General features: G+C 39.1%; 1 protein-coding gene across 43 annotated transcripts in view; it reads left to right on the top strand.

Moving 5' to 3' along the window:
* Positions 1–25,175, top strand: part of Ank2 (ankyrin 2) — a 313,942-nt gene that overhangs the window by 113,011 nt on the left and 175,756 nt on the right. For all 43 annotated transcript variants that reach the window (XM_076574948.1, XM_076574943.1, XM_042279861.2 and 40 more), the window contains exon 2: positions 6,783–6,884. In XM_076574948.1, coding sequence (XP_076431063.1) covers positions 6,783–6,884 — 102 coding nt within the window. The remainder of the gene's footprint in view (positions 1–6,782; positions 6,885–25,175) is intronic.

Raw genomic sequence — 25,175 nt, 5'->3', positions numbered from 1 at the left:
TATGGTGGGCAGCAGTGGTGCATGCCTTTAATTCCAGCACTTGGGAGACAGAGCCAGGCAGATCTCTGTGAGTTCAAGGCCAGCCTGGGCTACAGAGCGAGATCCAGGACAGGCACCAAAGCTACACAGAGAAACCTTGTCTCGAAAAACAAAAACAAAACAAAACAGCAAAAAAGGAAAGTTAAAAAATGTTAAAAGTCCTAATCATACAGTTCATTTCCCCAGTGTTCACATTGTTATCCCTCACCTTCCAGTGTATTTCACCAAGTTTTCTTGACTTTGTATTGCCGTCGACCGCAGGTCAGTTTGCCACATTGACTGGTAAATGACTGTGTTTCTGCTAAGCAGCAATGGCTTCCCAAATCAGTAAGTAAAATTCCACAGGGAACAGCATGATTTCCTTCAGTCAGCACAGACTTATGGGGGGGATGTGTACCTAAAAGAGATGGGAGAAAGATGTTCTTTGTCCTTCTGTTAAGGCTCAAGACTGCCAGCTGAGTCACACTTTTATCCCAGCATCTTTCAGTCTTTAAAATGAATAAATCCATTATTTAAGTATAAGGGACCACTTATGACCCCCAGTGTTATTTCAGTGTTAATTGAATATTAAAACCACAAAACTCCTTAAACTCTATGGTAACTTGAATTTAGGGCAAAAGCCTGAGCTCCTGCATTTCTAGGCCCCAGTACCCACCCTTATATTGTAACTAAACAAATAAGAGTGAAAGCAGAGAGGGGGGGTATTTCAATACTTTAGGAATAAGAAAAAAATTAAGTCATCTCAAGTTCATCTTCAAGGCATTAGCATGAATTTTATGTTTAAATGGGGGTCTTATTGGAGCAAGAGGTTCGCATAATTAAGCAGTGTTGGTCAAGGCATGGTCTCATGGATCATTTTCTTGGTTCTAGTTTTGTAAGATGGCTCAGAAACTGTCATTGCTGTTGCTTGAGGAGATCCATTCTAACTCTGTTCTGGGCGCTTTCTTGTCATATCAGATCACTGCCCTCTTCTGGAGGTTCCATCCAGGGATGCTTGGCTGTTCTAGAACCCGAGTGCCTGCTTATAGCTGTGCGCGGTCTTGAAGCGGGTGACTGGTTGAGCAGAGAATGGGTATCATGCCTTTCAAGCAGGAGTTTCACCCCAAGCATCTTCTAAGTGCCCATTGCATTATACTGCTGCTAAAAAGGAAGTCTTACACTCACAATTGAGTGTTCCTAATAGCATTCAAATAAATGACATTAGTTTAGTAGAATGGATAAAAATATCTAAAGCTAAGCACAAATATTCAGATCAGTAGTGATAAGGTATGGCCTGAAAAATCCCACATTTAGTTTACTATATTTCTGAAATCAACTTCAATGAAAACAGTAATATAGAATACCTTATAAAATATATTTATTGATTTTACATCCCATCCTGACTGCAGGTTTTCCTCCCTCCTCTTTTCTCCTCCAGTCCCTCCCTCCATCCTCCTGCCCCCATCCACTCCTCCTCCATTCCTATTAAAAACAGGGCAGGCCTCCCCTGAGTACCAACAAAACATGGCATATCAGGTTGCAGTAGGAATAAGCACTTCCCCAAGTGTTAGGGCTGGGCAAGGTGACCAGAATGAGGAAGAGGGTCCCAAAAGTCAGTAGTGAAAGAGTCAGAGACATCCCCTGCTACCACTGTTGGGAGTCCCACAAGAAGATGGAGTACCTTTTTAATCAACCTCGACACAATATTATTAATATGTTTAAGTTTTTCTCTCCTGTTTCAGGGTAATGAAACTTTAAGCAATTAAAGAAACTTGCTGGCACACCACTCGGCAATCTTTTCAAACTCTCCTTATTGACTTGACATGAATTTATTGTTTGATGGAGAGGAATACTCAGCCCATGTAGAGCTAGAGTCGAATCCAAGTACAAGGTCAAACCGAGAACTGTTTCTCAGAGGGTTGCCTCCACACTCGCTGCTAACAGTTCCTGCAAGTTGACCATGCGAAGATGACATCAGCATTGGGTGTTGGTGCACACTTACTGTTGTCTTTTAGGCTCTTATTATTATTTTTTGGTCAGGTTCATAACTATCCTGCCATGTCTCATGACCAGACCATCAGAGCATTCTTTTCTCTCTGTACTATAGCAAAACTTTTACATAGAATGCACCTACCACAAACACACACACAATAAACAAACAAATAAACAAAGAACATCCACACACATCCTAGACCTCACTTGTTAGACACTGATTTAGAAGCACAAAATACCAAGTAATTTGGTTGTGCTTTATCATAGGCTAGCCAGCTACATGACCTGGAGCTTGCTTTATTTTCCTTGTTAGATTAGTATTGAAATAATCTAATAATAAGTATAATTATTTTTAAATCTGAGTAGTCATGGGCTCCAAGCCTTTGGTGAAGCATTCCTTTAGGCTGTAGTGGGCCCTGGGAACATACATTCCTTTTCATGTTCATGCTGGGTGCAAGAAAAACCCTATTTTGCTGATGTTCAGATACAAAACTGGAACTGTGTCAAGACAAATTGAAGAGGAAGCTTTTCGTTTTTTGGCTGCAGATGTCACATGAGGGTTATAAAGCGGGTGCACTTAATGAGAACCATATGTTGCATATTAAAATCTTCAGGCGGAGCTGAGCATTCGAATTCCTCCCCAAGAACGAAGCCTTACAGGCTGAAGCACACACAGTTGTAGGATTTGAGGGTCGTAGGGACAGACACAAAGCAGCAAGGCAGAGAGAGGACTTAGTCCTCGGTTTGTCTAGACCTTCTCCCCAAGGAGAACCATTGCTTCTTTTTTTCCCTTTGTTGAGCTTTGATGTGAGAACATTCCTGGCTGAACAAAGAAAACAGTTTTGAAGGCTTGCCTTCCTCCTGCTCATCCTTGACTTAAAATCTCTACTTTTATGTTTTCATGATTGGAAGGAAAGATAGATTGACAAAAATCTCCCCCTCCTCCGTTTCCCTCTCATTCCCTCCCCTCCCCTTCTGTCTTCTCCTTTCCTATCTGTTTGTCTGTCTATCTCTCTGTCTCTGTCTCTGTCTCTGTCTCTCTCAATCCCCTTTTATCTTCTTATTGATTAAAGGTAACCAGGCTTCTGTTGTCTAAAGCTGTTTTGTCAAGAGCTGTAATCACAGATTGACCTCATTGTAGGACAGTGTCTTGACATGTGTATTTGTCAATGTCTGTGCATGAAAGAGATATATATTTCTAAGTAAGAGTATGTATTTGAACCTCAGAATAGCTCATTTTTTCTATATACACATTTTGGGAGTTTATTTTAATTCTCTCCTGGAAATTCATGTTCTTGAACCATATGATAATAACTGTTTCATTTATTGCATTTCCTCACTTGGGGAAAACTAAGTTCTTTCATAGGGTTGAAGAAGAATCTCACATGTATTAAACTGCCTACGACGTTCCTGGCAGGATGGCACAAATGTTACATTTACTATAACACTAGAAATATTATTTGCTAGAATTCCAGGGTTTTGCCCTAAGTCTTGAACTTGGATGCAGTTTTAAAAATATAACTCAGAAAAGAGACAACCAGTTAGGAAAACTTGATACTCCGTGAGAACAAAAGCACCTGCCACCTGCCCATTCTGTAGAGAAGTTTGGCAGAGGTCCTTGTGGACTTTCTGGCGCTGCCATAGTGTTCAGTTTGTCTGTGCTGTCGTGATGTCTTAGGCATCCTTTGGGGATGGTCTCTCCCTTTGCCCTGCTTGTTTATTGTATTTGTTGTTGGCTCCTCTAAGAACAGAAAGCAGCTTGATCTGTGGCTGTGTTGGAGCCCTGGAGGCATGGAGAGACATGTAGTAGATTATCTCCTAAAAATAAAAGATTAATTTGCATTTATGTATATGTGTGTATTGTGTGAGTGTATGCCATGTGTGTGGGAGCACACAAAGGCCAGAATTGGGTATGCGGTGCCCTGGAACTGGGGGTCCAGTTGGTTGCGTGCTGCCCTGTGGGGGTGCTGAGAACAGACAGAGGTCTTCTGGAAGATCAGTGAGTGTTTTTTAACCAGGGAGCCACCTCTCCAGCCCCCTTGACTGGCTTTTTAATGTTGTGAACACTTTACCACTTTCCTCTTCATTCCCAAATGAAAACGTTTCTGGGTTCTTTTCACTCAGATCTTAAGGTTTTGCTAGTTGCAAACAGCAGCAGGTGAAAGCCAATAAGAATGCCCTGTGGAGCACTTTTATCGTAAATGGCATGATTTGCAGAACTTGTAGACCAAGGGCACATGTGTGGTCATGCCAAAGGAAATGAACCCACTTTATCAGTGGGAAATCTGTAGTGTTTTCTACTTTGGAAATTTGCATAATTTGAGAGTTGAATGGCAGAGAAGGTTCCTGACTCTGACTCGTATAAATGTGAAATATATCTTGAATCTTCCCTCATCCCCGAGTAATCGTATGACCTAAGAAACTTTCTAGGCATCTTCCCTCATAATGACACACCATTCCTTATCGTCTTACTATGAATATTGATTATCTGATGCACATGGCTCTGCTAGCTCTTTTCTTGGCCCACAGAAAACACTCGGTAAATATTACCTGCAATTATTTGCTTCATGCACAAATTATAAGCATTTCCTTGGCTCAGTTTTAAGTACAATTTATAATGAATCTCTTTTGGAAAAATTGTGCTTACATAATAATACTTTTATAGTTTATACATGGGACTTCATATTATCTTATTTTCATTGATTTAGAGTAAAAAATAAGATCTATTGTGTGCTCTTCATAGTGCCGTGTGGAACATCGAGCTTTACTTAAGTGTTGTTGCAAGAAACCCAGAGGGGAAAACCCCACTGGAGTTTAACATTAGCTAAAAATAGCAAAATAATTTCATAGAAGAAGCATTTTGAAGTGAGTCATAATTCAGTTCCTGTAGCATTGCAGATGGAATCAGGGCACTCTGCCATGGGCATGGCTTTCAGGAAGGATGCAGAATGGGGCATCCTGGGAAGGAGAACCAAGGCATCCTGGGAAGGAGAACATTCCCACACTAGTCACACCATGAGGCTTTTTCAAAGAAACAGAACATGGATTCTGGATGTCTAGATTTCAGCCACGCCTTTTACCTCTTAAGCATCTGTCTGGCTTGGAAGCCTGCAACCCATGTATTACTCAGACTGATGTGAGATCATTCAGTTCTCAGGTTTTCAGGGTTCCTGAGTGTAAATCACTTAACGATGTGCAAGCAATCATTTATTTGAAACTCCCTGAGAAAATATTCCAATTTCTATTACCTGCCCATCATCGCAAATTTAAAAAACAGCTTTGACAGAGTTTGCCAAGAATCCCTGCCAAGTGTAGTCTTCTTTGAGGGAAGGAGGCTATGCAATCTACTGAGGGGAATGTTGTCAAACCTGAAAGAAAACAGAAGTTATCAAACTCAGCTCTCATATCCAGATATGTGAATGACATCCCCCTCTTCAGGCCTCCTTTTTCCTTGGTCAGATATTATACTACAAGAAAATTTATAATAGTTATATAAGTGTCTTTAACCCTAACAAAAGTTTATTGTCATTATTATGTTAAGGTTTAAAAGTCAAGATATTTATTCAAGCCTGGGGTGATGGTTGTAACTCTGCCTTTGGAACAGTCCTCTAGACTTTTCACGAGGCAAATACAGCTGATTTTCCCAGGACCAGATTTGTGGAAACTGTGGGAAGATGGAAAACTTAAAACAAAGTCTCCATCCAGAGAGACTTTACCAAGATATTTCAGTCTAGTATTATGTCAGCTGGTTTACATTTAATAATGTTTTCCCCAAATCACTAGGAGTACAAAATTTGCATCAGCGCAGTCCACACCTGCCAACTAACGCTTTCCCTTTCTTCAAAGCTTCTTACTCTCTCCCCATGAGGCTGGATGACTGTAGTGACCCTGACTCGGTGTCCTTCAGCTGAGTCATCTGAAAACTAGCAGTAAAGAAAGAGAAGGAGGAACTCAAGCAGCTTTAGTTTCATCTAGTTCTCAAATTCTTTTTTTCTTCTCTCTCTTTCTTTTTGGACTTGCTGTGAGGCTCAGTATCAGTTCTCTAAAAACCCAATTGAAAACAAAGGGACAGGGGCTCTGGATATGGCCCAATGCATGAAGCACTTGCTGCACAAGCTAAGGACCAGAACCAGAATCCCCAGAACTCACAGAAAACTCTTAGCAGGAAGGAGGGCCCTGTAAGCCCAGGACTGGGGAGGCAGAGGCAGAGGAGCCCAGAGGCAAGCAGGCTTGCATGATGAACCTATGGGTGAGCTCTCAGTTCAATGGACAGACTCTACCTCCATAAATAACATAGGAAGTAAAGTGGCGATGGAGCAAGACACCTCACAGCAACCTCAGACCTCCATGATGACACATTTTCATGCATACCTGTTCACGTGTCCACCCATACACATGTGAACACCATTGCACACAACACTTGAGTGTGAGAAAAAAATCTAAAATGAGTAACAGTAGAATTTTGCGTAGTGCAAATTCATCCTTAAATTGGCTGAAGATTTGGAATAAAGTAATAACGGCCATTTTTCTTTTAATGGTTCCTTTGTATTCTTGTATGTACAGAGTGTGTTTCCCATAGATGTCAACATCCATAAACCACTGTATGGTTACTGCCTTGTGCTGTGGAGGATAGCTGGGTGTTTTAAAGCCTGTACTGAAACATTTTTCAGCCAAAGCGTGCCTGATGTGTCGTGTTAACACTCTTGTCTTCCCGAATCTGGTGCATTTGGTGTTCTGCAGGATTCACCAAAGGCCTTTTCTTTCTCTTGCAGTCCGACAGCAATGCCAGCTTCCTCCGCGCTGCCAGAGCAGGCAACCTGGACAAAGTTGTGGAATATCTGAAGGGGGGCATCGACATCAACACCTGCAATCAGGTAAGAGTAGGGGGGCTTTAGCCCCTGAATCGAGAAGCACCTCATATCCAGGCAGAGTTTCAGAGCCCAGCACTATTTTTTGTTAATATTGATCTACTGAGGTATTAGAAAGTTGATCTTGATGCAACCCAACTTTTACCACCTTACCAACCTTTGAAGTGTTAGTGTTGGCTTTTAAAATTGCTATTGCTGGTGAAGTACAGAAAAAAAAATAAATTGAATGTCACTATCTTCCACTGAAATGATATGAACCACTTGATCTGGTATATTGATTAGTTAAGAATGATGTATTATGACTTAATTCAAGGTCATCCTCAGATATATAAGATAGTGTCTCAAATAAACAAAATCACACAACAAAAAAACTTGAAGCAATACTTTCTTCACACTGGTTTAGAAATATGGTTAATTCTGAGAATATGTAAAACTACTATATTAGTTTGAATGAAGTGTTTGGCTTATTCATTAGAGAGAAAATTATTTATTTTTGATATTATTTGCCCTCAAGAGTATTGATATTTTCTTGACATTTTGACAAAGATTTTTGTACCATAAATTAAAGTGTCTAAAAGACCCCAGTAACCACTATAGTTTGTAAATGTTGTTGTTTTCATGTGTGTGTGTGAGACGGATTGTATGGTGAAAAACAAAGCATTAATATCATGTTTATGTGAGGCAATTTTCATCATTCGATCTCAGTTGATCTAGGAGTGCTTGGATGCTGTTTCTGCATCCTCTGATACACAGTCCACTTTTCCTTAATCTCTAGAGCCATCCCTCCTAAGCTGCAGCTTGGGACCCGTGTGGGGTTGTAGAACTGAATGTGGGTGTCACAAAAAAAATAGTAACAAGAAAAGGTTTTGGAATACGCAACAACTGACATTGATTTGAAGTCAAGTGATAATGAATCTAAGCTCTTTCTCTCAGTGCTTTCTATTACACGGCACAGCTTCGCTTCAGCCGTCGTCCTAGACATACAACGTGAACGCTTTGGCCTGTGGAACTGTCACAGCATGCAGCATCACTGAACATATGCAAAGCTTTCTTCCCACAAAGAAATATAATAGTTTAATTTTAAAAAGGAAGACTTTAAATATTTCCCTACCATCATCCCTCAGTACACTGGTGTCAAATTAGTATGTCTTTGGAATGTGTTGTACTAGAATGCTTGATTTTAAAAACTGCTATGTGAATTCCTGACCTGTTTCATTAAAAAAAAAGCATAAAGTGAATTTTTGCCTTGTGATTAGGGACAGAATTTTCAATGGTTTCAGAAATGATGCCAAATATATTTCTGCTATTTTCAAATACTCATGTGAAATGGCATTGTCAGAAATGTTGATTATAAAATCAAAGTACCTGCCAGGCAATAGTGGCACACACCTTTAATCCTAGAACTCATGAAAAGGGGCAGGTGGATCTCTTAAGTTTGAGGCCACTCTGGTCTACAAAGCAAGTTCCAGAATAGCCATAGCCAAACAGAGAAACCCTGTCTCAAAAAACCCAATAAATAAATAAGTAAATACATTAATAATTAAAATTAGAGTATCTACCAACTCTAAATATCTCTGTCATCAAGTAGACAGTCAAGACTTAATGTTCATGTAATAATAGACAAGCATATCCATCTCAGTAGTACACGTTTACTTTCATCTTTAGTAAATGATAAAATACAAAACTGCGATGGGCAGTGGTGGCACACGCCTTTAATCCCAGCACTTGGGAAGCAGAGCCAGGTGGCTCTCTGTGAATTCAAGGCCAGCCTGGGCTACAGAGCGAGATCCAGGAAAAGCGCAAAGCTACACAGAGAAACCTTGTCTCGAAAAACCAAAAAAAAAAAAAAAAAAAAAAAAACCAAAACCAAAAAACCAAAAAACAAAACAAAACAAAACAAAACTGCTTTAAAATCAATTCTTCTTATGTTTCATTATTAGGAAATGTTTGATTTATGTACCTATTTTATATTTCTCTATATGCCCAGAGTTCCATGAAAATTACTTGAGTGGAAAGGGGTCAAAAGTGCAAGAAGCTTAAGAAATCTTGCTCTAGACTACTGAAATCAGTAAATCTCTTGAATACTTTACAAAATGCACCCTGGTTGTTTATTACTCTTAAGTTATTATTGTCCTAAATTCATTTCTTACCCACTTGTGTTACTAAACACTTTGGAGAGTCTGTGGGAGTCGCCACATGTTACCAGGGAATCCACGAGTCTTCTAGTGGGTCTTTGTCCTGTTAGCAAAAGAACTTGAGAACAGACTCAAACAACAGCTCCAGGACAATTTCATTACAATTTAAAAGCAAAGCTCAGGGGGGCAAGCTGTAAATCCTGACAGCTGCCAGGAGGAGGTGGTTCAGAGAAAGAGAAAAGGCCATGCTGAGTTAAGCTGGCATGAAGGTCAGCTACATGGTGGGCAGGCAGGGGACCTTGGCAAGGAGGAGACATTGAAAAGAGGGAAGATTTGGAGAAAGAGAGAAGCCCAAAGCATTTGGGAAAAGCATCCTTAGGAAAACGACAGAAAGAAAAACGGGAAAATAATTCAGAAAAATGGACAGACTTACAAGGTTGTCTGGGTGGGGATTCTGGGAAGGAATAGCACAATATTTTGTTTAAAAGATCATTATCCCTCCTGTCTATGTAACCTGGCTCAAGGAGGTTTTGCCCCCCTGAGGGTTGGCCCCTTGGCTGGGAGATTGGTCAGCTCTTAAGGAGGAAGACCATTCCATATCTCCCCACAGAGGTAGATTCCTTTCTGTACTATTCCACTATATCAGTCCTAAGTCAGTTTTTCACATGGTCAGTGATGGCCCATTACTAGGATGTGTGTCCAGAGTGTACCACTGTGGATCTTCACCGTCCAGACTCACATTCTGTGTCTTCATGGCCACTCAGCAAAGTGACCACAAAAACCTCATGCATTCAGCTGGGTCACTTCATGTTATTTTATGTTGCTATTCTAAAATAAAAACATATTCATGGTGCTTTTTCTATTTATAAATTTCCAGTGGCTGGAAACACCTATAAGAGTAGGGCCATCATGTTACAGTCACCTAGAGGTGAGTTCTCTTTTTCCTTTTGAGACTCACTGGTGAGAGAAACATTGTCAATGATGGCAGGATTTCTCATCCTTTAGGGGGATATGTCTGTTATCACACAGAAGTATGGAGACTTGCTTTTGCAGATACTGTGAGGGATAATAAGAATATAAAGCACTTGGATTATATAATCCTGGACCATCTCCTGGGGTAGTGTTTGCAGTGAGAAGTCCCGAAGACTAGGATTCAGCAACACCAACCCCGAGACCACACGCTGGCTAATGTGAATTCCCTGAGGTCTGCATTCTCAAACCTAGCCTACACAAAAAGGACTTCATCATTACCCTCTATGTCCACTAGAATGCATTTAGCGAGAGGATCTGGCACCAGCAACATGTGACATTCAGCTGCTGTCTTTGCTGTGGATTATAAGGTCCTTTGTTTGAATCCAGTAGACTTGGATTTTCTGCCAGCATCATGATATAGTAACAGATGGAATGAGACCAAATAACTTCCTCTCCATGTATAGGTGGAATAAGACCACTGCAGATGTATCTACCCTCTATTATATTTTCCATTAATTTTATCTAATATGCTTCTATTATTCTTTTGAACAAGTAATTTGAATTTAAAGTACATTAATTATATCAAGAAAGGAAATCCAAGGTTCCAATGTATATATGTACACATATGCATATTTACTCAATAAAATGCCCAAGAGTTTGAATTTGAAATGTTCTCTAATTTTGACATTACCTTAGGTTCATTAAGTAAATTAAATATACTCCCCAATTTTAATACCAATGAATTCATCTTCTAAGTTGGCAGTATATTAATAAATAGAAAATGTGATTATTAGTTCATTTAGGTAGAATTAAATAAACATTTCATAATGTTAAAAGAGCATTAAGTGAAATGAAGCTAACCTATTTCAGACCAACTCAGGTCATCTTAAAGTAATTAATTATGTGATAAGTTAAAGGTTTTTAATTTTTTTTTAGGTACCATTTTAGGAGAGAGTTTTCTCTCAATAGTACATACTCTGTTCATGAGTGATTAATAATAAGCCTGACTTCTTGAACTAGTTTGAAAATTTTAACCAGGCTAGCATGTTTCTTCTAGTAGCCACCTATTCTCGAATGTTTCACCTTAAAAGAATATTTATTTCTCTGAGACTTGATGTCATAAGCCATAGGCCCAAAGTCAAGTTCTGTAACTTTTGGCAGGTTATTTCAGTTCAGAAAGTGGCATTTCTCTAATCTCTAATCAGAGTGATAACAACATATTCAATACTTCTCTTCCAGGGATGCAGTGAAAGTTAAACTATGAAATATGAAATTGAAACATGATTTTCTAAGGTTCCTACAGTCTAATTACAACTACTGTATATAATCAATGAAGAATCAAAAAAATATAATTGGCTTCCATAAGCTATGAGATTGATTCTCTTGAATCACTCAGATTTAACAGTTATAAAGCAACTGTTGATGCCTGCTGTTTATTCTTTAATATCATTATTATTAAGAAATGTACATTAATTAGAAATTATAGAGTTAAAGTGAGTAATATCAATTAAGTCATTATTGTATCAAAGTTTGTGCCCTAAGTTTTATATATGATGTTTTATCAGTCAACTGAGACAAAATCTAATGAGATGTGGGTAAGCCTGTGTTTACTAATGCAGAAAATGAATTCATGGCTAAATGATATTCGTTGGGTGACACACATCTGTGTGTCATGTCTTGGTTTTATCTACTGCAGGACATCTTGAGTAGATATTTGAGCTTCCCTTTCACAATATACAGTAATAATGTCCTTTATCCTGAAGCTTGGACCATACGAATAACTAATACCGTTGCTCCTAGAAAACAGTATGTATTCATTCCATGTCAATATAACAGATAAAGGAACTCCTAAATCAGAGAAAATCATCACCAGAAATCCTATCACAGTTACTAAGAATTAAACTAAAATTCAAATAAAATGTAGAACTGAAAATAATTTCCAAATATATATGAGGATGGAAGAGGCAGCTATTGAAGCCAAGGTATTCCTATTTCTAATCATGTGACATTCAAATACTGTGGTATAGGGACAAGGAGAAGAAAGCATATTCTGTGTTTGTCTTCTAAGCCAGGGTTCCCAGGGAGCATTACGACAGACAATATAAAAACCAGGACTCTTTGTACCCTGTTGTATTTCTCAATGAAAGACAATTTGGGCTGTACCAGCTTTCCAAAAATACCACATGTGTTGGTGTGCTAAGAGTCCTTAAGCTGAAATTAGGATCGGATTTAAAAAAAATAGAATTGGTTTTATAACTATCATGTGCACTTTAAAATTTAGTTAAAAATATAGCATAGTTTGTAATAATTTAAAGGAATTAGAGGGCTAGGAGCCGAGCTTTGTGATAAGCATGGACTTAAAGGACATGGAGGAAATGAATAAATTTGGCACAAGAAAATGTCCTAAAATGTCAAGTTTTCCTTTTTCTTTTCCTAATGATGTAATTATGATCATTAACTCGTTTTCTTTAAAAGTTAGACCAGAATTTATTACCCTTGTTAGTTTTTCTCTGTTAAGAAAACAATTAACCTTAACATTCACTCCATTATTGAAACTCATATAAATGTTTCCTTTAAAAATATATTTAGTAATTGTGTCTGAACTGATTTTATACTGTTGCAAACAAGGCTAACACCCAGGTAGTAAAAATAAACTCTGTAACATTTTCATCAACATTTATAGGCAGTTTAAATGTCAACAAAAGCCCCAGAAGGTTTAGATACTTTTTTTTAAAAACCACATATCAAATTTATTTATTTCACTACAGTGACTTCAAAATAAAGGACTATTGTTTGGCACCCCTTGAATGTAATCTTATACTAAAGATCAACAGTTCTTAAAATGTCTTCATTTGGTGTTTTGAATCTCTGCCACCAAATTTTAACAGTAGAGATACAAACGTAAAAGTTTAACCCCATGTTTCCTTTTCCCAAAATAGAGGGCCATCTTAAAACAGCTTTTTTAAGGCAACATTAATGTTTCCAGAAGGACAAGCCTTCAGCAACAAGATGATACACTTAATAACTTTAGCAAATGTTCTCTTCATGTGACTCTTTTGGAGCTCAAGTTAAAAATGTGGGTGGGTGCCAGAATCCATTTTCTTATTTTTTTTTTTTCAGGCTAAGGGGTCCTGGGCAAGCTACCCTCTCACTGAATTTACTCAGCCTTAGTGATCATAACTACCTGAAGTCAGGGTTGTATATGACTGGAGGGAATGCTTGGAAAATTCCTAGTAGAATCAACACTCCATAGTTATTACTGAACATGACAATCTACATTAAACTAATGCAGTCTTCTCATATTGATTCTTAACTTACCTGCTGGCAGAAGGAGTACTATTTTCATAGGTAGGACAGACTCTTAAGTGGCATGTTCATGGCCTGTGTCATCAGAGAGGAAAGATTACACTTAATTGTAATTTGGTAACAGTTACTACTTATCTGGATTGTGTTAAAGTAAAATGTTTTTCTGTAACTAAAATCTTTCTTACAAATACCATTTGGATCCATCTGGTGTAGATCTGTCTTTAAAAATGCCAAGAACAATAATACTAGTCTGGGACTTAATAAGGGCAATAAATATGAATTAAAAATAATTGAATTCATGGAATCATTGAACAATGAAGTAAACTACAGTTTTATAACTAGTTAAATTAGACATAAACATATTTGTAAAATACAGCTAGCTATCAATATGATTGTCATAATTTGCTTTTTGTTGCTATGATAAAAACACCATGACCAAAAGCAACTTTGGGAGAAAAGGGTTTATTTGGCTTACACATCTGGATCATAGTACATCATGAAGGGAAGTCAGGGCAGGAACTCAAGGCAGGAATAACCTGGACATAGGAAGTAAAGCAGAGGCCATGAAGAAAGACTGCTAATTGACATGTTCCACATGGGTCACTCAGTTTGCCTTCTTCTAATACCCAGGTCCTTCTGCCCAGAGATGGGACTGCTCACAGTGGCCTGGGCCCTCACACATCAATCAAGGAAGTGCCCTATGGGCTTGGTACAGCGCAATCTGATGGGGGCATTTTCTCAATTGAGAGTCTCTCTTCCTAGATGAGACTAGCTGTGTCAAGTTGACAAAAACTAACCCGGACTGTTTCTTGCTGATGCCTCATTTAATAGAAGCAAAGGCTCCCTGCCTTATATTAGATGATTTTAATTCAAGCTCAAACTAAATATGGCCTGTCTAATCTTTTGGATTTCAGTATTGATATTTATTCCATGGTAAGCAATTCTACCAGACATTCATTAAGTGCTCATCCACAGCACTAAAAAGTTTTGACTGTATTTGTACCTACTGGAATTGAGAAAGAGGTTTGAAATGTGATGACTCTTTCATTTTGGAAATGCAGGGGTGACCTTATTCAAATTATTTCTGTGGCTGTGCTCTTAAGTACTGTCTGCATGGTTTAGATTGGAACAGAACACTTTATATTCTGGGAATTCTCTTGAGTCCTCTCTTCCTGTGACCAAGGACACGGATTGTAATGCCTGATTTCCCAGCAGCTACCCATCTCCCTAACATGCTTCAGCTATCAAAACAACAGCATTCTTGTTTTCCATTCTGATGTCAGGCACAGCACTTGTTCGTCTGTTTGCTCAAACAAACTTTTGGTGCTGAGGATGCAGTAAGTCAGAGGGAAGCACTGCCTCTGCTCTCTTGTAGTTTATGGTTTGAACCCTCAAATGAGAGAGACAAGGGCAAGGACATTACTATGATATATAGTGCTGTAATGTGAATGAGAATGGCTTCCAGTATTTGACTGCTCAGTCCCCAGTTGGTAGAACTGTTCAGGAAAGATCAGGAGGTGTGGCCTTATTGGAGGAGGTATGCCAGTGGGGGCCGGATTTAAGTTATCAAAAGACTTGCACCGTTCCCAGTGTGCCCTCTCTCTGCTTCCTCTTTATGGATGGTGAAGGGTGCTCTTAGCTGTTTCTGGCCACATGCCTTTACTCTATCATCAGTGAAACCATAAGCCCAATTAAATACTTTCTTTTACAAGTTGCCTTGGTCATGGTGTTTTTCACAGCAATAGAAAGGTAACTAATACATAGGAAAAGAGGAAAAGCTGTCAGCCACTGGGTGTGCTGGGGTACACCTTTAATCTTAGCACTCAGGAAACAGAGGCAAATGGTAGCTCTGAGTTCAGAGCCAACTAGAAGTAAATAATAAGACCCATAGTGGACAAAAAAGGAAAGAAATAAAAGAAAAACAAAAGCAGTAAAAGGCATGGTCAAGAAACATGCAGTAGGAGAAGAGAGAATGGAAGGAGAGCAGTGTGTCATGGTTGACAAGATGGTCCAATGAATACCCAACAGAGCTGAGCGTGAAGCCACGCAACATTCCCAAGAAATATATTTTACAATTCTTGATAAGAGAGCCCACAGAACATGGTGATGTGTTCAATGATCAGCAGGGAGGTCAGCCTCTCTGAAATAAAATGAGGGAGAAGGAGAACAGGAAGAAGTTGGAGGAGAACAGAATGCTACAGAATCAAATGTTTGTAGGTTAATTTAAGAAATAACCTTTGGCTTTGATTCTAAATAAGAAAAGTGATTAGAGTTTTTAAGAAAGAAGTGATGGAAACTGGCTTACCTAAGGCCCAGTATTAGCACCCAGACAGAAGGAAGCAAGGACAGTCTAGGGAAATTGCTTTAGGTGAGAAATGATTTGTTTTACACTAGGACAATGGACAGAAGTGATGAGCCCTATTTGGCTTCCAGGTAGAATTTAAAGATAGAGCTGTTTGTTGATGGATGTGGGAGTCTCTGCAAACATCATGGCTAGCAGAGTGTCGACCCATGTGAGGAAAGATTCAAGTTTGGTTCAACACAACTCAGTAGCCAGTGTTGGTTCAAACTTCAAGAGTCTGACACAGGGCAGTTTATTTGAGGCATTTTAAGCACAGCACGCTTTTGGAAAAATGTTTCCTGGTGATAATTAACTCAATTCTATGAGTACAGCAAAGCTTAAGACATCATTGCATTGAAATTCCTTTCAAAGTACATGTGGCCTTTTCTGTAAAGATGGGTTCTATTAGCTGAGAAACAATGTTCAATAGGAAGGTATAGGGAGGAAGACTGAGATAAACGTAAGAGTATGAGGGAGCCAGGTGTGTCTTGTAGCTAGAGTTTTCCTGCCTTGCCCACAGTCAGGACAAATCTTTGTCACCTGCCAGTCCCACAGCCACTCAGACCCAACCAAGTATACACAGAGACTTATATTGGTTACAAACTGTATGGCCGTGGCAGGCTTTTTGCTAACTGTTCTTATATCTTAAATTAATCCATTTCCATAAATCTATACCTTGCCACGTGGCTCGTGGCTTACCGGCATCTTTTCATGCTGCTTGTCAGGGTGGCGGCTGGCAGTGACTCCCTCTGCCTTCCTGTTCTTTCTTTTCTCCTCTCTGTTAGTCCCGTCTATACTTCCTGCCTAGCCACTGGCCAATCAGTGTTTTATTTACTAACCAATCAGAGCAACACATTTGCCATACAGACCATCCCACAGCACATGCAAGTGCAGACCATCTCAGACACCTGCACTCAGGCCCGTGGTCCTAATCATCCTCTATGGGGACCTGCTGGGTAAAGCCATGAGGAACCCAAGAACGGGCTCCCACAGGACATACAGAACATCCCACAGCAGTGTCTTGGCAATAGAGATTGCACAGAAGTCATTAAGCTGCTAACCACATCTGTTCCCAACGTTCTGGGCAGAAAAAATGTTAAACATCTCTTCCTTTGAAGAGACAACATCCCATGTTTAACATTCCTGGTTTCCTTAGTGCTTATCTGTAAGCACAAGGGCTTTGTGCCCTCTGGATGGATTTGATACAGGATGAGGGCAGAAAAGGGGGTGAAGAATGAAGTTTGGAGTTGCCATGGGAAAAGGGAGGGTTGATTTTTCATGAGCTGTGATAGAGAGGTCTTTGAGATGAGCAGGCTTGAAGGAATGGCCAATTTTGCACATTTTAAGTTTGTCTATGTGGTATCTAAAATAGGGCAGTTAAACACGTTGAGTCTGAAGTTCATAAAAGAAGCTTTGGGCAAATATAGAAACTTCAGTTCAGTGTATAGACAATATTCAAACTATCAAACTGGATGGGATTACCAAAAAAAGTATTTATGAGTATCTATGAATAATAAAGGTGTTTGACAGCTGAACTTCAGGGCACTCAGGGGGATGAGAATGGGCAAGAGTGCTCAAAGATGTAGGAAGGATACATGGAGAGATGCTGTGGGATGGTCTGTATGTCAAATTACTCTGATTCGCCAATAAATAAAACACTGCTTCGCCAGTGGCCAGGCAGGAAGTATAGGCAAGACTAACAGAGAGGAGAATTAAGGGAACAGGAAGGGAAAGGGAGTCACTGACAGCCGCCGCCAGGACAAACAGCATGTGAAGATGCCGGTAAGCCACAAGCCACATGGCAAGGTATAGATTTATGGAAATGGATTAATTTAAGCTATAAGAACAGTTAGCAAGAAGACTGCCATGGCCATACAGTTTGTAACCAATATAAGTCTCTGTGTTTACTTGGTTGGGTCTGAGCGGCTATGGGACTGGCGGGTGACAAAGATTTGTCCTGACTGTGGGCAAGGCAGGAAAACTCTAGCTACAGAGAGATTTATGTCTTGAATGCCAAATAAAAAAGCTATTTTCAGGTCTCTGAAATGATCAACTTTGTAACATGTTGTTGACAAAACAAGCAGAGGAACTGATTAATATGTGAAGCATTGTGGTAGTAAGAGATGATCTCATTCGTGTAATTTCAGTGGAGGGTGGAGTGAGTCAGATGGAGTTCATCCACTGGACAATGGTCAGACCAAATATACTCTGTCCTTTCTATAAAGCATAGAAGAGACAAGGGAGTAACTGGAAGAGGAAACGGGATCATGAGACACATTCCTGTTTATGTAAAAGAAGCAATGGTATTTTTGTTTCATTGATGGAATAGATAATCAAAGAAAGAAAAGAAACCAATGATTTAAGGAAGAGATGAGTGGGAACTAAAGAGAGATGGGAGAATGGCCAAGGATGCCTTGATTAACTGATAACGTGATCAGGCCTGGTACACAAAGGAAAGTTGTCCTTTCCTAGGGCTGTAGCTAGTTGAGGAGGGAAAGAGCATATGGGTAAAGTTGGAAGTAGAATAGGGATGGGGCTAGAAAGGTGGGTATAGGGTTGGAGCTTTTTAACTGCCTTCTTTTTCTGTTTTTCAGTGAAATGAGTCAGTTATTAGCTGAGTTATAGGAGAGCGGTGATGGAGGTTACGGAGAAAGGTGTGAAATGATTGATTCCGGAAAGTAGGAGAAAATGCACAAGGGTCACTGTGATGATTGTGATTGCCAAGCAATGTTAAGGACCTGCTTGAGGCTCATGAGCATGCATTTTTAGTGAGTCTAGGTAACGTGTATGTGTGTTCTTCTGAAGTCAGGTTCAGGCAGAAGATGGCATTGCTTGTGATTGGGAATGTGGTTTAAGTAAGCATTTATGGGAAAGGTACAGAAACACAAGTGAACTTAGGATACATGGAAGGAAATGCACGGCATCATTACAAAGAGCTTGCACAGAATGTGTCCTGAGTAGAGACAGGAGAACACTGAGGTAAACAAATGGATGGATTCTAGATATCAGAGGTGGGAGGATTGCTGGCATCGGGTGAGTGGTGATCAAAGGATTGGATGGTAAAAGGAAAGATCTTGAGGAAAGGCCTCATCTTCTGAAATGGCAGGAACTAGAGTGTGACCTTGGAGAGAGTACACAATGAAAAGAAAAACTTATAAGCAGCAGAGAAGAATTCTGGAATCTTTAAGCATTTTGATATGTTTACCTATGACTAAGTGGGAAAGCACGGAGGTGAAGTGAAGTTAAACTCTTCCAGCAATGGGGAATGAGAGCTAGGGACACAGGCTGCACAGAGTAGAAGGCTTGTGAACAAGGAGGAGGCGTTTGAAGATAGGATAGAATAAGAAGCAAGGATAGTAAGTAGGAATGTGGGCAAATAAGCATTCCTAGCTCCGGCAGCATCAGGAACGCTGTGTCTTCAGGCTTCAGCTAGAACAAGGTTTAGAGGACTATTTGGGGAAGACATTTAGCATAGAGAGATGCTACTGGTCAGGGCACTTGTGTGTGAAAGGGCTTGGGATAAAACTTCAGGAGTGGGAAATGGTAAGAGATAGAATCAGAAAACGATTACACAGAGGCAGACAGGAACTGTTTGGAGAGATGAAGTTTAGCCTAGTGACTGGCTTCAGTAGAGGGAAATGGCGTGACAGTTTTACTCCAGGTAAGTTCTGAGAAAACAGTGGAAGAGAGGATGGAGGAAGAGTTGGGGAGTCTAACTAGAGCTTACTTGTAGGTCTCTATAGAGTTCCATCTTGATCTCTGATGTTGGATGTTAGTACATGGATCAAAACATGTATGAACTATGATTCTTGGGGAGCTGCAACCAGATGCAGGAGGGGCATGAGGAGAGGTAAAATTGCCATTCCCGCTCATCATCTCTCCTTGGTTATTTCCTTTATGCCCTTAGCAGCCATCTGGCCTTTTAGCAGCTGAGATTTTGCCCACTCAGATTCTACTTTCTTGTTCTTTAGAGAGTATTTCCACCCTTCTGAAGAAGTTTTCTCTCTCCCTCCTCTCTCTACTTCTTTCCTCTCCAAAGGTGGCCCATTGCTAGCTGTTTTGTTTCCCAGAACAAGAAACAGAAAAGAAAAAGATAATCTTGTTTTTAATGCTAACCACTTCAAGTTGTGGTGAACCAGTTCCTAGAAATTAATGTATATATTAAAGATAATTTGGCGGTTCCATATTAAGAAATAGCTGTCACACTGATAATGAGTGTGATCCAGGGCCATGTATCTGTGTGTGTGTGTGTGTGTGTGTGTGTGTGTGTGTGTGTGTGTGTGTGTGAAATTCTATTTAATCTCAAAAATCAAGGTCATAATTTGGTTTCCTAGATGACAATGTATGTAACATGATGGCTTGTTGTAGGTCATGTGTGTTATGTGTGGGATAGTGAAAAGCATGGCAAAGACTCTGTTCCCTTTCAGTTTCCTCCATCGGAAATGGAAGGTCTTCAAGGATAGAATGAGAGCCCAAAGCTCAGAGAAGCAAGAGGCCCTAAGGGAACACCTTGGATAATAAGGGTGTGTGCACATGCCTGTGTGTGTGTGTGTGCACACAGACCCTAAGGAAGTTCTTTGTACAGAGGTGCTAGGTTGTGCCTGGTTTGAAACAAATCTTTGAACCTTAGTGGATGTGCAGAGTCATTGGTGGGCTGAATGAAGGATGTTTCTGCCCTGGGGGAAAAGGCTTGTTAGATAATTTATAGCATAACATTTCCTTTAAGAAATAAGGGAAAATGTATAATTGTGCCAATGGAGACTGAGGAGGAAAGTAAGAAGAAAAAGAAGCATATTATCAGGGAGCTGGGAATGAAGTTGCTCATCCAAGACAGCAAGGAGTTTCTCAAATTATGTGTTATTCCAGTTCCTTAGAACTAGCCATTCAGATACTAAGCACACATCTCTTTCCCTTTTTCTTTTTTCTTTTTCCTTTCTTCCTCTCTTCCTTCCTCCCTCCCTCCCCCCTCTCTCTTCCTTCCTTCCTTCCTTCCTTCCTTCCTTCCTTCCTTCCTTCCTTCCTTCCTTCCTTCCTTCCTTTCCTTTCCTCTTTCTTTCTTTCTTTCTTTCTTTCTTTCTTCCTTCCTTCCTTTCTTTCTTTCTTTCTTTCTTTCTTTCTTTCTTTCTTTCTTTCTTTCTTTCTTTCTTTCTTTCTTTCTTTCTCTCTCTCTCTCTCTTTCTCTCTCTCTCTCTCTCTCTCTCTCTCTCTCTCTCTCTCTCTCTTTCTTTCTTTCTTTCTTCTGAGACAGGGTTTCTCTATGTAATTTTGGTGCCTGTCCTGGATCTCGCTCGGTAGACCAGGCTGGCCTTGAACTCACAGAGATCCACCTGGCTCTGCCTCCTGAGTGCTGGGATTAAAGGTGTGTGCCACCACCACCACCACCACCACCACCACCACCACCACCACCACCACCACCACCACCATCACCACCACCGCCTGGCTCTTTTTCTTTTTCAAACAGTTGTATGTTTAGTGAGACTTTCATGTTTATACAAAAGGTGTTAGAGTCTTATTAACAAATTTCATCACTGCTAAAATTTTATATTTCATTTTTATTGTTATTATTTTTTATCTTATGTGTCTGAGTGTTTGTCTGTATATATCTGTGTACCATGTACATGGCTGGTGCCTGTAAGGGCAGAAGAAGGTATTGGATCCCATGGAATAGGAGCTACAAATGGTTGTGAGCCACTATGTAGATTTTAAGACTCAAACTGGGGTCCTCTGGGAGAGCAGTGTTCTTAATCACTGAGCCATCTCTTCAGCCCCCACTGTTAAAATTTTAGAAATATGCAGAAAAGAATACAAGTGCCTCACAATGGGAACATGAAACCTTAGCAAAACAGGAAGATCAAGAGATTGATGAAGAAAAATTCTGGAATATACCAATATAAATATGGGTAAAGCAAAACTTGTGGCGAGAGGCTAGCACTGACTTACATGAATCAGGTCACAATGACTAATAAACTAAAACTTATACATTAGGCGTTACTGTTAGTATGCAATATACTGTTAAATGACCTAGGAATTTATGCATGATATGTGTCCAGTTAATATTCAGTAAATACATGATTGAGTGAAAACTGGATATTGGACCAATTGCTTAACTCATTCTGAATAGTAAATTAGATAGCTATGGAGTGGGAATCAGTAATACCTTTTGATATCAAATGCATTGGCTTTTATTACATGCCTGTTACATACTCATTACTGTACTGTACACAGTACAAATTGTTCACAGCATACTGCTCTACTTTAAAGGAAGTATGGTCAGGCCTCTAATGCATCACATATAACCCCTCACGCTGTAATCACTTTCACTTGGGAGAACAGATCCCGACTGTGGTGGTTGAGGACAGATAGTGCTCTCATTCTAGAATTACTGATGTACAGACTCCGGACAAATGCTAATACACTTGCCTCTGAATTTTGCTAAAAATATTTTTAATAAATATACTCATTTCCAGACATCTTGCCATTCTGCTGTACATGGTAAAACTTCCCACCAATAGGAGGTTTCTAGGTAGATACACAGTCTGTTATTGTCAACCTTGAAAAATTCTCTTACAGAGAGAAAATCCAGGTTTTTAATGCTGTCCTTCTAAATACTTCACTTGATATATTAAATTAGTGAAACAAATATGACACGTTGTCTAATGGATTATGTCTATAAAAAGGTACAATGGAACATGTAGATAAAAGACCAAGAAAGGCTAAATATTAGGGAATGAGGAAGGATCAAAAGCTGGTAATGGACATGAGTTATGAAGGAAGATAAATAGCTAATTGTTTCCTAGTATCAATTCTGTCATGGCTTTTTCATTTTTGGTGAGAACAAGTGAATACAATATATTCAACAGTGAATGCATAAAATTTAAGTGAAACTCTACAGCTTTCATTCTGAAGGCCCGTTCTACTTGTATAGAAGTTCCTTGAGTTGTATAGACTTTGGGAATGGTTAGATTTGGTGTGTGGTGCCTTTATTTGCAAGTTTTTCAAATAACATAGTTTATAAAATTAAAAAAAGTGAAGAAGCATGTTGTCATTGATTACCATCTGACCTTTGAACCATAGTACTTTATTACTGCAAGAAACCTAAGCGATCAGGACTGTAACACCATTCTTTCATTTTTACATTTAAATGAAAAGCAGCTAAGTTTAGTATTCATTTGATACCACAGAATTCTGTAATCCACTTTAATATTCTTTTTTATCACATTGACACATTTGAGCCATGTAATTCTAAAAGCTCAGGAAATAATTTTCTGAGTCTGAGCTATTTCTTACAAATTAGAATTGCAAACAGGAGCAAGGGAAGGCGGAGTTCTACAGAGAAGAGGATCACACCAGGGAGGCCGGCTGAGTGTGCTTTCTCACCACCAGTCACCAGTTAGTTCACATCTTATGGGTTTAATTTCAAGATTAGATGAATGGATACAATTGTGTGCTTAATTATAGGAAAAAGCTAGAGTAAGCTTCGGCTATTATTTAAATACTGTGTCCCCTTTAAGTCAAATAGTTAAACCTCTTTAAAAGATGGCAATTATAAGTAGATAAAGTAGTTTTCCTCTGAGATTTATGTGAATATCTTACTTTAACACTTACTAAGTTATTCACTAGAGAATCTATCTATAATTAATTTCTCATAAAATTAATTTAACCACAGGAGTAAGACTATGTGAAAATATCAAAGAAATGAAGTGAGTTTAAATTTTCAGGGTCAAACATCAGAACTCTGAATTATTGAGTAGGTGACTACTGATGGAACCAGGCTTCTCTCATACACTAGCTTCCAGAGTTTCAGACTTCCAGAGTTGGAATTCAAATAGTTAAAAAAAAATAAATCTTTGTATAAAGAAATACTTTTATTAGTAAACATAATTGGGAATAGGAAATGCTCAACTCAACTCATCATAATGGAAACTAGCATTGCAGCTCTGAGAGAGTTTGTTTATCACAGATAAGGCACCATTCCCATAGTTGGAGGGCATGAGAGCCAAGTTTCTCCATTATTGTCCTCCAGAGGCAGGCAGATCTCTGAGTTTGAGGCCAGCCTTGTTTACAGAGTGAGTACCAGGACAGTCAGGGCTACACAGAAAAACCCTGTCTCGAAAAACAAAAAACAAAGAAAAAGAAGTGACCATTTCTTCTGAAATTTCCCTTGAACTCATATATTTTAATCGCTTCCCACCCAAATTTATATTTACTATAGTTAAAGAAACTATATAAATTAGTTGAGCTTTTTCTGATATGTAAAAGTCAGAGTAGTGGGTCTGTAGGATTAGCAAAGTAGATTATCCAGAGTTATGGAAATGAATTATTGACGTCTATGTAGTAGTTAGTTGATTTTTATTGCTTAAGCACCACATTTATAGGCTACCAGGGGAGAGAAACTATGCTATATTGTCTTCTTGTTTAGAACTCCCATCAAAGTAGGCAGTGGTCTGCTTGCTATTGAGTTTTCATTGTACCTCATTCACTACTTCTCTTCCTGACTTCATGAGCTTTTTGTCTATGGACTGCTTTTCTAAGCTTATATGAAATGGTGGATGAAACCTCAAGAAGAATAGATAGTAATAATTTTTTTTACAGAGCCATTGAGTGCTAGTTACATTTCTGACACACATAGAAAAGCAATAGACTAGTTCATTTTGAAATGACCAACAGCTACATGAAGATAGAATATAGATAAAATTTAGACTGTCATGTTATTGCTTGTTAGAGAAATAGAGACACCTTAAAGGAATCTGGTGCACATGGCTTTTTCAGAGAAGCAGAATGTTCTCGTTGTTTAACTACTTGGTATAGGTATATTTAGGCATTTTAAATTATATATAGAAATAGCATTATTCCCAAACTGTAGTATCAAAACTGACAGCTCTCTTGGTGATCAAAGGGCTGCAGAACCCAATGACTTAAAATAAGACCTTGGTGAATATTCATTGATGGTTTCAAACACTCGGTTCATTTTACTTTATCAACATTGACATACATGAAACAATCATCAAAGATTTATCTTGAGAACACTGCTTCATTGTGCTGTTCAATGTGATTGACAGATGCTCGAACTGTTGCTAGAAATAAATCTATACTTGATGCAGTAAAACTGACAGGTGAATAAGTAACTGCTGCAGTGCATCTACACCTTGATGTGGTGTGTTCAAGTCATGTTACAATTTTATCAGTGTATATTCAACAGGAGGCTCATCCATATCACCTCTGGGTGCATGAAACTGATCAATCACCATGCTAGTGTCTGCTTCTTTTTATTTTTTACATTTAAACTTCTAGTTCTCCTCACAAATATTAAGACTACCCTGTTTCCCTGACTCTAGCATCCTAAGACTTAGTCTCTTACCTGGTGGACCGGGCGATTGGGATTAAGAATGGACTGTTATTGCCCTTGTTAGGATTTAATGCTACAGTATCTCTTAATGCCTTTGTGTTTAGGACTTTTTTTTTCTTTGTACATTTAGAATATCACTTAACCATTCTTATATGGGTATTCTTATATTATAAGTTATATAGCAGCCAAAGAGATGG

This window comes from Peromyscus maniculatus, chromosome 6 (assembly GCF_049852395.1).
Source record: "Peromyscus maniculatus bairdii isolate BWxNUB_F1_BW_parent chromosome 6, HU_Pman_BW_mat_3.1, whole genome shotgun sequence".
NCBI lineage: Eukaryota > Metazoa > Chordata > Mammalia > Rodentia > Cricetidae > Peromyscus > Peromyscus maniculatus.
The sequence above is the reverse complement of the archived record's forward strand: the minus strand, read 5'-3'. Positions and strand labels throughout refer to the sequence as shown.